Genomic DNA, 13,029 nt, shown 5'->3' with positions numbered 1-13,029 from the left:
TCAACACTGGGGGGAAATAGGAAGAAAACTGAACCCAGAAGGAAGGTGAGAATTTAAGGAGGAAAAATGAGCAAAGAAATCAGTAAAATGAATTAGTAAAACTACTTACTATAAAAAATTATACATAAAAGAAAGCATAGAAAGCTAAGAAAATGGTTAAAATATGCTATTGTACTTTCTTATTCAAGAAAAACCAAATACCTTTAGTATTGTTAGAACACTGGGGAGAATGTAATAAAAATTCATGAAATAAAAAATCCATAAGCTTTTAGATGAGAGAATAATTGCTAATGTGCTTATTTTGAATTAAGATATACCAGTTTTGTAGGATTCATGGATAATATCTTCAACTTGTTCAGCAAAACCTAAATCTAACATCTGATCCACTTCATCAAGCACAACGTGGCGCAGTTTAGAAAGATCTAACCGGCCGCTCTGCAGATGGTCTTTGATACGACCAGGGGTCCCAACCAAGATGTCAATACCATTTCGAATATGATTAACTGTGAGAGGAGAAAAATATCAACACATAAAAGTCAAATATAGATTTTCACCTTTTTTTTTTTTTTTTTTTTTTAGATTTGAGTAGCAAATAGATCTTTGTGCTACTATCATACATATTTACTCACTTTGGCTTTGATATGATGTTCCACCATAAAAACATGCCACACTGAGTTTCCTAGTTATATCTTTGAAGTCTTTGGCTACTTGGTTTGCTAGTTCCCTTGTAGGAGCCAAAACAAGTACCTGAGCAAGAGGTTTAAAAAACAAAAAGATAAGTTTCTATAAACATCTAAATTCAAACTGAGAAGTCTTTTTATAGATGCATTTAAAACCAGGAATCTCATCTTTAATATCATACTATTTAAAGAAAGAGAACAAATAACAGTAAGAACAATGCTTATATTTAATATATCCTCCCTTCTTTCCTTCAGATTTCTTTTCAAAAGTCACTTTCTCAATGAGATTCCTAACCCTTTTTTCATATCTTCTCACCTCTACTTAACTGTCTCACCTTAACACTTACGCCATATAAAATATTTATATTTTACTTACTTGCTTTTTGTCTGTCTCACCCACTAAAATGTAAGCTCCATGAAAGCAGGGATTTACGTCAGTTTGAGTCACTGTATTCTCTGCACCTCAAACAGTGCCTGGCACAGAACAGATACTCAAAAAATATTTGTTGAATGAATGAATGAATGCTCACCATGTGCCAGGCACTAGTGCTTTACATGAGTTAATCACAAAAACCCTATAAGGTGGCATTATTTTCCCAATTTTACAAATGAGGAACATGAGTCTTAGAGAAGTTGCATCTTGCCCAAGACCCAACAGCTAGAAATAGTGGAGCTGGAATCTCCAGTAATGTCCTTCTAGCATAAAACCTTTTTAAAGGCAGTGTTGGGACTGTGCCCTTTCTATTACTTTCAGTCTTCCTAATTTCACCTAAGAAACAGAACTCTCTAAAAAAGATATGCCCTGTTCTAAGGCCATTATTACTTAATTATATCCATACATGTGAATTTACTTTCACACTGTAATACTACTTAAGAGTCTCAAAGAACAAATTACTTTTAGTTGCATACCTGTTCAAATTTTGCTCATTTTTTTCTTCACTTTATGAACCTGAAAGTGAACATACGTTCTAAAAAGGTCAAATTTTAGGCTAAAATTTCACTAGGTCCTCTCTGTTCTTTACTCTTGATAAATTAAGACATACCTCCAGTACCCCCAACAACACAGGAAGTAGCAATATCATTTCTATAATACCCTTAAAGTCAGTCAGTGAAATAAATGATATTATTTACTGAATGATCAAATAAATGAATACCTTTTTAGCAAAATCATTGTTTAAAAGGAAACGTCAGGAATATGTCAAAAACTGAAGGAAAAAGTCACTAAATTTATTAACTGCAAATACTCCTAAAATCAGATACGTTGGCTTCACAATACAGAGTTATCAAAGACATCTACTGGTCCCTACACATTACATTCGTATGTAATAACCACACTTTACTTGATGTTTCTTTATGTTGAAAATTAAATTTTTGCTTTAGGACCTAAATTTTTACTTTATGCCACAGGGCTAACTCTTCTATCTTTGGGGTAGTTAAACTTAAGGGCAGTATGCTCTTTCTTTCTCTTTCCATTGGAGTAATGTTTAAACCTTTTACTCCCTATAATGGTTACCTTTGGTGAGCGGCTTTTTTTAATTGTTTCTTGATTTCTTTGGAGTCTTTCAATCAAGGGTATGGCAAAAGAGAATGTCTTTCCTGTTCCTGTCCGTGCTTGAGCAATTAAATCTTTTCCTTCATACACAGGATCAAAAGTCTTAACTTGAATAGGAAAGAGATATGTTACCCCTCGACCTGTAAAATGAGATTTCATTGAAATATTTATTTAACGCTAGCATTAGGAAATAAATATATTTATTTGAAAGTAACAATCCTGATTTATCAACTTCTGCCTAAAGATATACCACCTAGCAACATTTACAGTTATTCCTACCTCAAAGAGGAATTATTTTTAAAAATTGGTCTGAATTTTTAACAAATATATATAATTCTTTAAAGTTAAAAATGGATCAGAATGTCAAAAAGGATGATGTAGAAATAACTGCAATTTAAAAAGAGCTATTTCCTTATGCTTGGTATATTCTCTTTTGGTCAGAAAAGGCACAAGAGTTTTCTAAAATCTAGTTTTAGATTTTCAATTGCATATCCATTAAAATTCATTGTACCTTTCAGAAGTTTTATAGTCTCTTCAGAAATAGGGAAATTGGAGAAGGCTCCTTCTTTCTGTTCACGTGTTAGGGTCTGTGAAAATGAAATAAAAATTCTAACTAATATAGTTCATATCCAACTAGGTATTTAGAATCTTTCATTCATTTACTGCTTTTAGTTTTACTAAATGAGCTAACAAATCAACTTTAGTTAGTACTTGCAAAAATTATATAGATTAACTTACAAGATAAATTAGTTGGAAATTAATTTAATTTCAAAATTATCCCTTTAAATAGCAAGCTTACTTAATACATTTTCTCATAATACATTTAAAAATTATTAATTCACACATAAAACTCCCTTTAGAAATACATCTACTACACAAACCAAAATATACTTCCACTTAAGATATCACAAAAGAGCTATTTAATAATCTAAATCATATTCACAGATATAGATAATGTTAACCATGAAGATTAACACAAGTCTATAAACCAGCCCCAAAAGAAATTACACAATGAGGAAAGTAAGTTGTTTCTAAAACTTAAAATTAAGTAAGTTGTTCTATGGCTCTAAAAGGCATTATTTTTAGGTCACTAATACAAGGAAAAGTTTCTGAAATTTTGAAAATTTCTCTAACATATATACAGGTTAGCATGAATTTGTCACTAACATCTACTAAAAACTTTGTGTACTAGTCAATGTGTATAGAGAACAAAGGCAATATACCTACTTGGAAACTTTATTATTGGAGTGTTTAAAGAAAGTAGTTCCAAAACACATGTAATAGCAATTTTCAAACCAAGAACCAGATAAAAGACATGTCAAATTCAAGTTTAATCCATTTAAGCAAACCTCAATGCTGTTATCTTTTTAAGATTAAAAGAAAAAAAAATTTTATTACAAAAGTAATATATATTCATTGCAGAAATTTTAGAAATCATGTATTAACAGAAAGAAATATCTCAATTATCTATAATTCAGTCAGCTAAAGCCACATTTGAAACACACCTTCCTCCAATCCTCAGTCTATGCACATAGTCATTTTTTAAAATGAAATAAGGTCATACCGTATAAACTATCCTGTAACCTGCTTTTCTCATTTAATAAGATACACTGAATACCTTTCTAACATATCGATGACTTTTAGAATAGATGTGTTCTATTGAATGGGTATAGTGTATTTTATTAAACCAATTGCCTACTATCGGACATTGAGGATGTTTAAATTTTTTGCTATTATCAACATTACTGTAATAAGACACTTATCCACACACCTCTGCACACCTCATGATTATCTCCTTAGGAGGACAAATTCCTAAACCCTAACATAATCTACATAAAACAATAAACAGTAAAGCCTATTACAATACAGAGCATCATAGGAAGCAAAATCCCAACAGAGCAAGAAGCAACCTGTACACTCCACTATTAGCAATACAGATTTGTAGGGCCTTATATAAAGCCACAGTCTAACATGTGTGCTTCCTGACAAATAGCAAATTCACAAATTAAAAAAAAACCCATATTGTAAGGAAAGGATTCAACATCTTTTCTCAAAGCTCCCCAAAGATTACACATTAAATGCAAATGTATTTAAATTATTGCTTTCTACACCTCCCAAAAAATTAATACCTAAAATAGATTTCTTCAGATCATTTTTATGTTTCATTTCTGCTTTAAAAACAGCAAACAGCTTGAAGGTTGAGTTACAATAAAACTTAAAAATCACTTAAAGTTGCTATTGTTACAGAAGTACAAAAAGCAGAAGGCAAAATATACAAAGCCAAGAGGCATTTATGTACCCTGTTTCAGAAAGTCAGAATTAATTTCATGAGTACTGGCAAGGACTGAAATTACCATAACAAATACAATCAATAAGCAATTTGGAAAACCTGTTTAGGAACCTAAATGTACAGGAAAGGTTTAAATCTAACCATCCCCCACCTCTGCCTCAAGAAAAAGGCAAAAAAAAAAATGAAAGAAACAAGAGACAAAGGAAAAAAGGCTCAGGTTTCAGCTGTATAGACTCCCTAATCAAACTTCGAGTCCTGGACACTAAGCACGAAATATTATAGAATCAATTCTAATTACTCTGAAAAATCAAATGAGCCTGTATTTCAACAGTGATGTCAAATGCAAAACAAAAGGCATCCATACCTCTTCTAGTTTATTATCACTTGATTTGTGAGTAGAAATATCTAAGGATGACATTCGCTTTGATTTTTTTTCATATTCATCAATGTCTCCATTTGACAGATCTTTTCTTCTTGACTTAAAACGAGATTTAGAAAATTCATCTGAAAGTCTATTACATCCTTCTTCAGTGTCTCCATTTAGCTTCTCTTTCATTTTAGCTTTTTTGGGCTTGGGAACATCCAGATCATCTGCAACACCATTTTCTCTTGTTTCTGATTTCTCATCTGTGTCATAATGGTGCCTTGACTTTCTTTTATCACTCTGTGAGAAATAAAGAAGCAGTGACAAGACGATCACAAGGCCTGCTGTTAAGACTCTAGAAAAATTAGAGTATGATTTCCCCAACGAGCAAAGCTCAATCTACCATAATCTTAAAAAGCCACCTGGTAGAAATTCTGGTTACAAATGCTGAGCCTAAACTTTACCTATTGCTTTCTTTCTCATCCCAACTCTTGTATTCTTAAGGCTTGGCCTCTAGTCCCTCTCTAATCCCATCATAACATTTAAGGGAAACTGAAATAGCTCCTTTTTGGCAAAAGAGTGAGAACTTGAGATTTATAAATTTAAAAACAAACAAAAACTTCTAATATCTCCAAGAAAAAAAAATTAATATTTATTGAATACCTACCCAGCATTGTGTAATGTGTTTTCAGCTTACCTTGTTTAAATCTTCATAACAACCCTATAACGGAAGTACAGGTCCATAATCCCTTATCCGAAATTCCGATATCCATAAAGCTCTGAAAACCGAAAGTTTTTTTGTAACTTATTTGGAGACAAAACTTTACCTGACCTGAACTCATTTCACGGCAAAATTTGACTTGAACTAATGTGAGACTATCTATAATCTTTATGTATCCCACTTAGTGTGAATGTTCACGTTTCATATTAAAGTATTTGATTATAGGTTGGGGGCCCCAAACCCTACTGGGGTGTTAACCTTTTAAAAATCCCCAGAATTTTGAATTCCAAAACACATCTAGCCCCAAGGATTTTGGATAAGGGATAGCGAACCTGTATTACCTTAGCCATTTTATAGATGAGGAACCCAAGTTCTTAGAGGTAAGTAACTTGCCAAAGACCCACATGTGGGATTTCCTGCAAGTCACAGTGCTAGAAATCAAGCCCTATCTGACTTGGAAGTCTGTGCTCTTTTCACATCTTGCTTCCTCTCTGAACTCTCATACTAACAGGTTAAAGAAAAATCAAACCAAAGTATGTAATTCATATAAAAACCCAACTGTTATACGCCCATGGAAAGACAAAACTCTATTTGTAATCCCGGAAATTTTTTTCAAGTTTTTAAAATTCAGTTAATAGAACTTAAAAAGTGGTGGGGGGCAGCTATTCTGCACCTTTAGTTTTAAAATGCCAAACTAGTGCCCAGTGTTTTAATATTTGCCAAGAGCAAGAAATGATTTGGAAATTTAGCACTTCAAAATTACTTAGTCAAATGTTCAAAATAAATTAGATAGTAGCAACTAGTCTTGGTAAAAACTACCACCACCAAAATTTTCACCATGATTTACACAATTTTTACAGAGTAATTTCACATAAAGTTTTCTCATCCATAAAATAAGAGTTCCTATGAAAACTGAATAACATATTTGAAAATGCTTTGTAAACATTAGAGCTTTGTAAACATTCCATTCATATAAGTTGTAAGTTATCTGTTACATCATTTGATCTTTAATTAACTGAACCAGCCCGCATCTCACCAAACCAATAGGTTCTATAGGAAAACAAGATTATTTATATAGCCCGCCTTGGGGTTTGAATTGCTCCTGGGCCCTGCACTTCAGGGAGATGAAGCAAGGTAAAAAGGAGACCTCTAGGTCCAAGCCCTGCAATATCTCAAGGTGATGAAATACATTGTTCCACATCAGATCCACAGTGCTTGACACTCTCCACTTCCTTGGCTTCCACAACACATATATTCCCTCTTCATCCTCTTACCTCTGTCTGCTTCAATGGTTCCTCCCCCTTCTCCTGTGGATGCTCCTTTTAGTCTCTGTTCTCTGCGTACACTTTCACACCATTTTCATGGTTTCAACGTACACTCCCAGGCTTCCTTCCTCATCTGCACTCCAGTTCTGAGAACCTAAGGCCCAGCTCCATATCTCAGCATATCCAAAAACCAAAGCTACCTTCAGTTCAATGCTAGATCACTAACTGAATGCTCCATTTCTACTAGTTGCTACTCCAATCTGTTTCCAAATCTTTAGTTACCCTTCATAATTAAAGGAAAATTAACAAGTCCTTCTGGAGAAACTATAATGTGAAAGCCACGTGAACTACAAGAAAGGACAAAGTTATGGCCATTTCTCTCAAGAATCTTTGGGAAATATTTGGAAAGACACACAGGAGGAATGGGCTAACTTTACAAGGAACAGCATAGTAAATGCAATCAAACGATACAGATAGCACTGGAACAAGATTTCAAGGGGGACTCGTACTCTGGAGTGGTTATAACAGACATAAACTAAATCTTGACAGATGGGTAGGATTTGGATGCAAAAGTTGGAACAAATATTTCGGGACAGAAAACTAAAGTAACTGCTTGGTGATTCCATTTACATGAGTTATCTAGAGTGGTCGAATTCACAGAAATGAGAAAGGTAGTTGCCAGGGGCTGGAGAGAGGGGGCAACGGTGTTTAATGGGCACACAGCTTCAGTTTGGGAGGATGAAAAATGTTCAGGAGATGAATGAAGATGATGGCTGCAGAACAATGTGAAAGCACTTAATGTTACAAAACTGGATACTTTAAAATGGTGAAACGGTAAATTTTATGCTATGTGTATTTTATCACAATAAAAAAAAATAACTGCTTGGCTGGAACGGCAAGTTTACCTTGGTGATAAGGTCAAAAGGGTAGGTTCCGCTCTCTGGGGCTATACAAAATATTTTCATCCTTTTCTCAAATGTCAGCCTTCGAATACTGCTTCCTTACCCTCCAAAGCTCTGTTTTCGCTAAGTCTCTTCCTTTTGAGGGGTGGCTTGGGAAATCTCTACAACGCTTCTAATAGACTCTTTGAGGACAGGGATCTCCTTGGTGCCCAGCCGAGTCTGCCATAAATTAGGCTCAATAAGTAACTGTGAATTGAGTGTGAATACTAACAGGAAAGTCTATTAATAATACAACCCACATGCTCTTCATCACAGCCAAATCTTGGCAACATTGGCTGTGACACTTTTCCTCAATCCTCAACGGACCCGTTATCGAGGTTTGTAAACCTAAGATCGCTTTCCCCAAGATTCTCGCATACAGGACAGGATGACGGAGAAGTAACATCTATTCGAGGCAATCATTTTTCCCCTAACCACCTTCTAAGACGGCCAACGAAAACCAAATGACAAACCTCGCTGCTTAAGGAAGAAGAGGAAAGAAAGATTCCGCGATGGGTACTTGAGTCTGCCCATCTCGCAGGCGCCGACGGGAAGGACTGAGGAACCACGGGAGGTCAGGCCAAAGCCCAGTGCTGCCCTTCTTCAGGTTGGGTGTGTGGAGGTGGGAATGATCCCGGAGCGACCTCAGAGGGGCGAGGGCGGCACGAGGAAAAGGCCCTCAGATGCTCCAGCCCGGTTGTGACAGGCCATCAGGGAGACTCCCCTCCCCGCCCAAGCCGGCGCAGCCCAAAAGGAGGCGCGGCCCATCATCAGCGCACCTTTTGCTTCTCCTTCCTCTGGCTCTCGGTCTCCTCCAAGGGTGCCTCCAGGTCCATAATGTCCCCCCAGAGGAGTTTGCCAGGCATCACTCGCCGCCGCCGCCTCCTCTTCCCTCTGGGCACGGTGGCCACAACCACCTACGGGCAGCGACAGCGTGAAAGGAAGCGGGGGCAGGGCGGCCGCCCGGCCAGCCCCATGCGTCACTTCCGGGACACGCACCGTACGGCGTGGGGGAAAACAATCCTGGATACTCTCAGTTTAAACTTGTCCTTTGCGACGGTATCTCCCAACCAATGAATGAGAGCAGTCTCGATTGCCCCACCCTTGTTCTGAAGTGATTGGCTTCTGAAGTAAAACCCTGGCCAGTCTTCATAAAGAACGCGCGAACTGATTAGCATAAAATGTTACGGATTTTTTTTTTTTTAACTCTTTCTCACTCCACTACTCCGGACAGCTCTTTTTGGCACAGCGTAGATGCTTCGGGGCTTCCCAGTATGCAGTGCTGGGAATGAGGAGCCCCTCAACGCCGGCGGAGAGGGGCCCGCGCGCACGGGGGTTGGCGGGAGGACGTGCTGGTGCGGAACCGAGAGAGACAGCCGCTCGCCGCTTGGCCTTTCGCCGCCGGAAGCTGAAGGCTTCGGCCCCGCCCATTGCGGGGTGAGGCGTTAACGTTTAACTGCATCGCACGGGGCCAGCGGCCCGGCGTTGATGGAGAGGGAAGTTGCGGGGACTGGAGGGGGTCTAGGTGGGCTTGAAGTAAAGAACTGGCCCGGGACAACCGCCCCTCAAATGTTCGGTTTTAGTCATGAAGTTGGTCCTTGGTTCATTTTAGGTCCTTCCCACCCTCCCAATTTGACACTAGAGAAATTTAACCTCCGAAGAGGGATTTACTTGCCTAAGGCCACACAGTTAGTGGCACAGTCAGAACTAAAGAATTCATCTTCTGAATCCGAGATCATTGCTTTCTCCGCCACACCAACCTGAAAGCTTTGAGTTTCCCAAAGCTTGAAATATAGAATGAATAGTAGGAAAAACCTGAAAAAACCTAAAGACAAGCCTAAGTGTCTTTGACAGGTTACGTATTTGCAGTGGATGCAAGGGTCTCATGGGGATTAACTGTCCCTGAATTACAATCTTGAATAAAACTGGAAGCCTTTGATACAAAGGGTTAACTCCTTAGCGTATACCTTTTCTTACATCACCATGCTAGCTGGTTGCCTTTCTTTTCAGAGCCATTTATTTTTATCTCTTCATTATCTTTTCAACCCAGCTACTTTTGAGTAAAGAACAAGAAAACAAATTCAGGTGTAGGTTCAGGGGCACTTCACAAACCGCTTGACAATATCTAGCACACCAGCCTTGTAACCTGAGCATCAAGCTTTTGTTTTAGCAAAATTACAGATTACTACAAGTCATGGGGTTTGGGAATTAGTCCTGAATACCTGAAGCCATTGCTACAGGTCTTCTGCATAATTATAGACTGGCCTGGATCAACTAGAAAACTTGGGAATGAGGGAAAGGATAATTCTTTTTTTCATATTTGGTCCCGCTATAAGTCTCAGGAGATGTACATCTGATGATTAAATTTATTGCGGGAACATGAGGGGCTAGCATGAATAATTAAAATGTACAAGTAACTCAAAATGTAACCTTTTTAGACAAAACCATTTGTCCAAAGGCTGATTCAAAAATAACAAGTCAGCATTTTAAATTTCTTATGGAAAAGGAAAATAAATAAGTGAACTAAAAAAATTATCTTATTAGAACATCTTTATTTTCCAAATATCTTGCCAGAGTCACTGATACAATTTCTTTCTCAAAATTTAAGGGTTGGGGTGCTGTTGCAAGGTTCTATAAAGACTTCTCTTTGGCTTTAGCTCATTAAGCTCTATGACCTTAAGATATAAAAACAAGATGACTATAAACTTGCCTCTCTCTGGTCATTCACCAACCAAGAGGACTAGATATTAATTTTTATTTCATATTTAGAAAGTAGAAGATAAAAAGCGCCATCATTTTCCCTCAGCATGTCAATCTTTTGTGACAAGAGGAACTTAACCATCGTATTAAAATGTTACAATATGTAAATAGGGGGCAACTATAAATTGATCAAGAGATACTGGAGGCAGGGAGTGAGTATTGAGAGTATAGTAGCAGTAAGTGAAAATGGGAACAGGGGAAGTTTCTGCCACATGACCTTCACCAACTAAACTCTAAAATCTTTTTTTTCTTAGTGAAGTGGGGGAAAAATACTTGCTGATAGTTCAGGGAAGTTGGGAGGATCAGTTGATATAACAGTACTACAGAGATTGATGTACAGAAGTGCTTATATATCTACCTTTAGCTCCTAGTTTTGACAGTGTTGGAGAGGAGACAGCTTTGAACACATTTAACACATGTATACTTACGTATCTAGCTCCTGATTCAAATTATTTGAGAAAGATCTTAGATGTTTAACCTTTGGAGGGAGGTCGGCTTCTTTAGTGAATTACTTTGTAGATGTTTTGAACCAAGTGGTGGAAGGGAGTAGTCATATCAGTTACTCCACAAGAGGGCACCGTGATACAAGAAATGGAATCCACTACTGCGAAAAAGGGGACCATGCTTCTAAGGTTTCAAACGGGAGAAATGTCTGTAGAAGCCAGTGAAATAGTGTAGAGCTTGTTTCATATACTCCCTTTTTTGTTAATTGATATATTCCCATTCTTATTTCATGACTCTCATGTCTCTCTTTCTCACTTACTTTAAGCATTAGCCTGTCTTCCCTGTTCCTTAAAAGCCTTCTGGGGCGGGTGGGTAGCTGTAGGATGCGTTCTCAAAATGCAGTTGATCCCAAATTTTTCACTGCTGGGGCTCTTTCCACTATTTTTTCCTCATGGATCTGACTCTTTGAAACATTCTGCCTGCTAAATTGCATTTAGTAATTATAAAAAATTGATTCATGATCATTCTTCTAATCTATGAATAAGATACAAATGGAGCTTAACAATGTCACACCAGCATATGATAAGGTTGTATTACCGAGCTGGTGTAATTATACTACGTGATATGCTGAAACCAGTCTTGACTGCTCCATGTTTCCCAAACCCAAGAGAAATGACCATTCCACTACTTGGTCTGAAAAGGCCTGCCAGAAAAAGTTCTGGCAAGGCTATGTAGGTCTTATCATGAACACAAATGGATCAAATATAGATGAATTATCTCTCAGCCATCTCCCATCGTTCCTCTAAATCTCTTCCTTTCACTCACATGACATTCGCAGCCATTCTGCTTCCCCTCTATCTCCGCCACTGAGATAATCACCATCCTGACTTCTCAATATCGTGCTATGTAGAGTCTCACATGAGAGGAAACAGAGAAAAAGTTGAGCCATATGCCTACTGCCATAGGTATTTAGGACACTGTTAATTACAGCGTGGAGACATTTGTTCATGTCCAAGCTGGTCACAAAGAAGATCTTTGACAGCAATGATTGGATCGAAAGAATTCTTCTTGCAAAGTACCCAACACATCTCTATAAATTCTTTCTTTCTGATGATAAAAGACTTCAGTTGCAAGCAAAGTAACTATGCAACACTAAAACACTATTTTCTGGGGGTTTATGTTGAAATTTGGTGAGCTCCACTTACCATAAGAACTCAGTGTTGATATGGAGACAGAAATTCACTACTGGGTAGTAAATTAACATCCTAAATATTTGAGAAACTAATGAATGATGATTCAAGTTAATTACATTTAATTGAAGAAGACCAATGATTCCATAGGTTTTTAAAATGTAAACAATCTATATATTCCCAATTTATAGTAAGGTAACTTTAAAAAGTCAATGTCAAAAAAGAAAAAAGCCCGTAACCACAACAAAATCTGTAATGAGGTTAGTAACAATGCTTACTTTAGAATTCTTACATACTCAAAACATTCTGGAGATTTCAGGTCAAGATGGCGGGGTGGTAGGACCACGAAGCTCGCCTCTCCTCAAAACATTCTATATTAATGCTGTACATTTTTACAAAAAAAAAAAAAATTCCAAAAGAAAAATAAGAATTAGACATTTATGACTGGAGTCAGTTGTAGTAAAGAATTGGATGTGAGAGTTTGACTGCTCTTTGTGCTCTTGAAGTTCTGCAGAAAATTCTGTCTTCTTTGTAGTCCATCCAAAATGACTGAATTACTAGATATCAGACTCTGTGTCCTAAAGACATTAAAAATAACAAAATTACTGCCTTTCATAAGGGCCTGGATTTCTAACCAAGACATATCTTCATTTGTTACTCTGAAGCAGTATATTTACTAACATGAAGGTGCACTTGTCAAGTAAGTTAACCTTTAAAAATCTAAAGTGCTCTTTACATTTAAAAGGATTCCCAACAGCACCTCAATTATTTGACAGCTGCTTTCTAAGAAGTTCATATTTTCTGAGCATTGTTCTCAGATCC

The 13,029-nt window shown here is 37.1% G+C and overlaps 2 protein-coding genes across 5 annotated transcripts in view; both read right to left on the bottom strand.

Annotated features, from left to right (window-relative positions):
* DDX50 (DExD-box helicase 50) overlaps positions 1-8,792 on the bottom strand; it is a 28,439-nt gene extending 19,647 nt beyond the window's left edge. Inside the window, exons 1-7 of one of the 3 annotated variants that reach the window (XM_032491531.1) lie at positions 8,593-8,731; positions 5,584-5,665; positions 4,887-5,186; positions 2,744-2,819; positions 2,194-2,372; positions 630-747; positions 318-503 (exon numbers count right to left, since the gene is read on the bottom strand). In XM_032491531.1, the coding sequence (XP_032347422.1) occupies positions 318-503; positions 630-747; positions 2,194-2,372; positions 2,744-2,819; positions 4,887-5,078 (751 nt within the window). In that variant the 5' untranslated portion in view covers positions 5,079-5,186; positions 5,584-5,665; positions 8,593-8,731. Of the gene's footprint in view, positions 1-317; positions 504-629; positions 748-2,193; positions 2,373-2,743; positions 2,820-4,886; positions 5,187-5,583; positions 5,666-8,286; positions 8,552-8,592 lie in introns of those variants that run through there. The other 2 variants (XM_006181179.2, XM_032491532.1) reach the window with 2 other exon arrangements.
* Positions 8,793-10,350: 1,558 nt separating this feature from the next.
* Positions 10,351-13,029, bottom strand: part of STOX1 (storkhead box 1) — a 46,458-nt gene continuing 43,779 nt past the window's right edge. For both annotated transcript variants that reach the window (XM_032491529.1, XM_032491530.1), the window contains exon 4: positions 10,351-12,785. In XM_032491529.1, the coding sequence (XP_032347420.1) occupies positions 12,638-12,785 (148 nt within the window). In that variant the 3' untranslated portion in view covers positions 10,351-12,637. The remainder of the gene's footprint in view (positions 12,786-13,029) is intronic.

This window comes from Camelus ferus, chromosome 11, assembly GCF_009834535.1.
Source record: "Camelus ferus isolate YT-003-E chromosome 11, BCGSAC_Cfer_1.0, whole genome shotgun sequence".
Classification (NCBI taxonomy): Eukaryota; Metazoa; Chordata; class Mammalia; order Artiodactyla; family Camelidae; genus Camelus; species Camelus ferus.
Note: the sequence above shows the minus strand (reverse complement) of the source record. Positions and strands in the feature narration are given on the sequence as shown.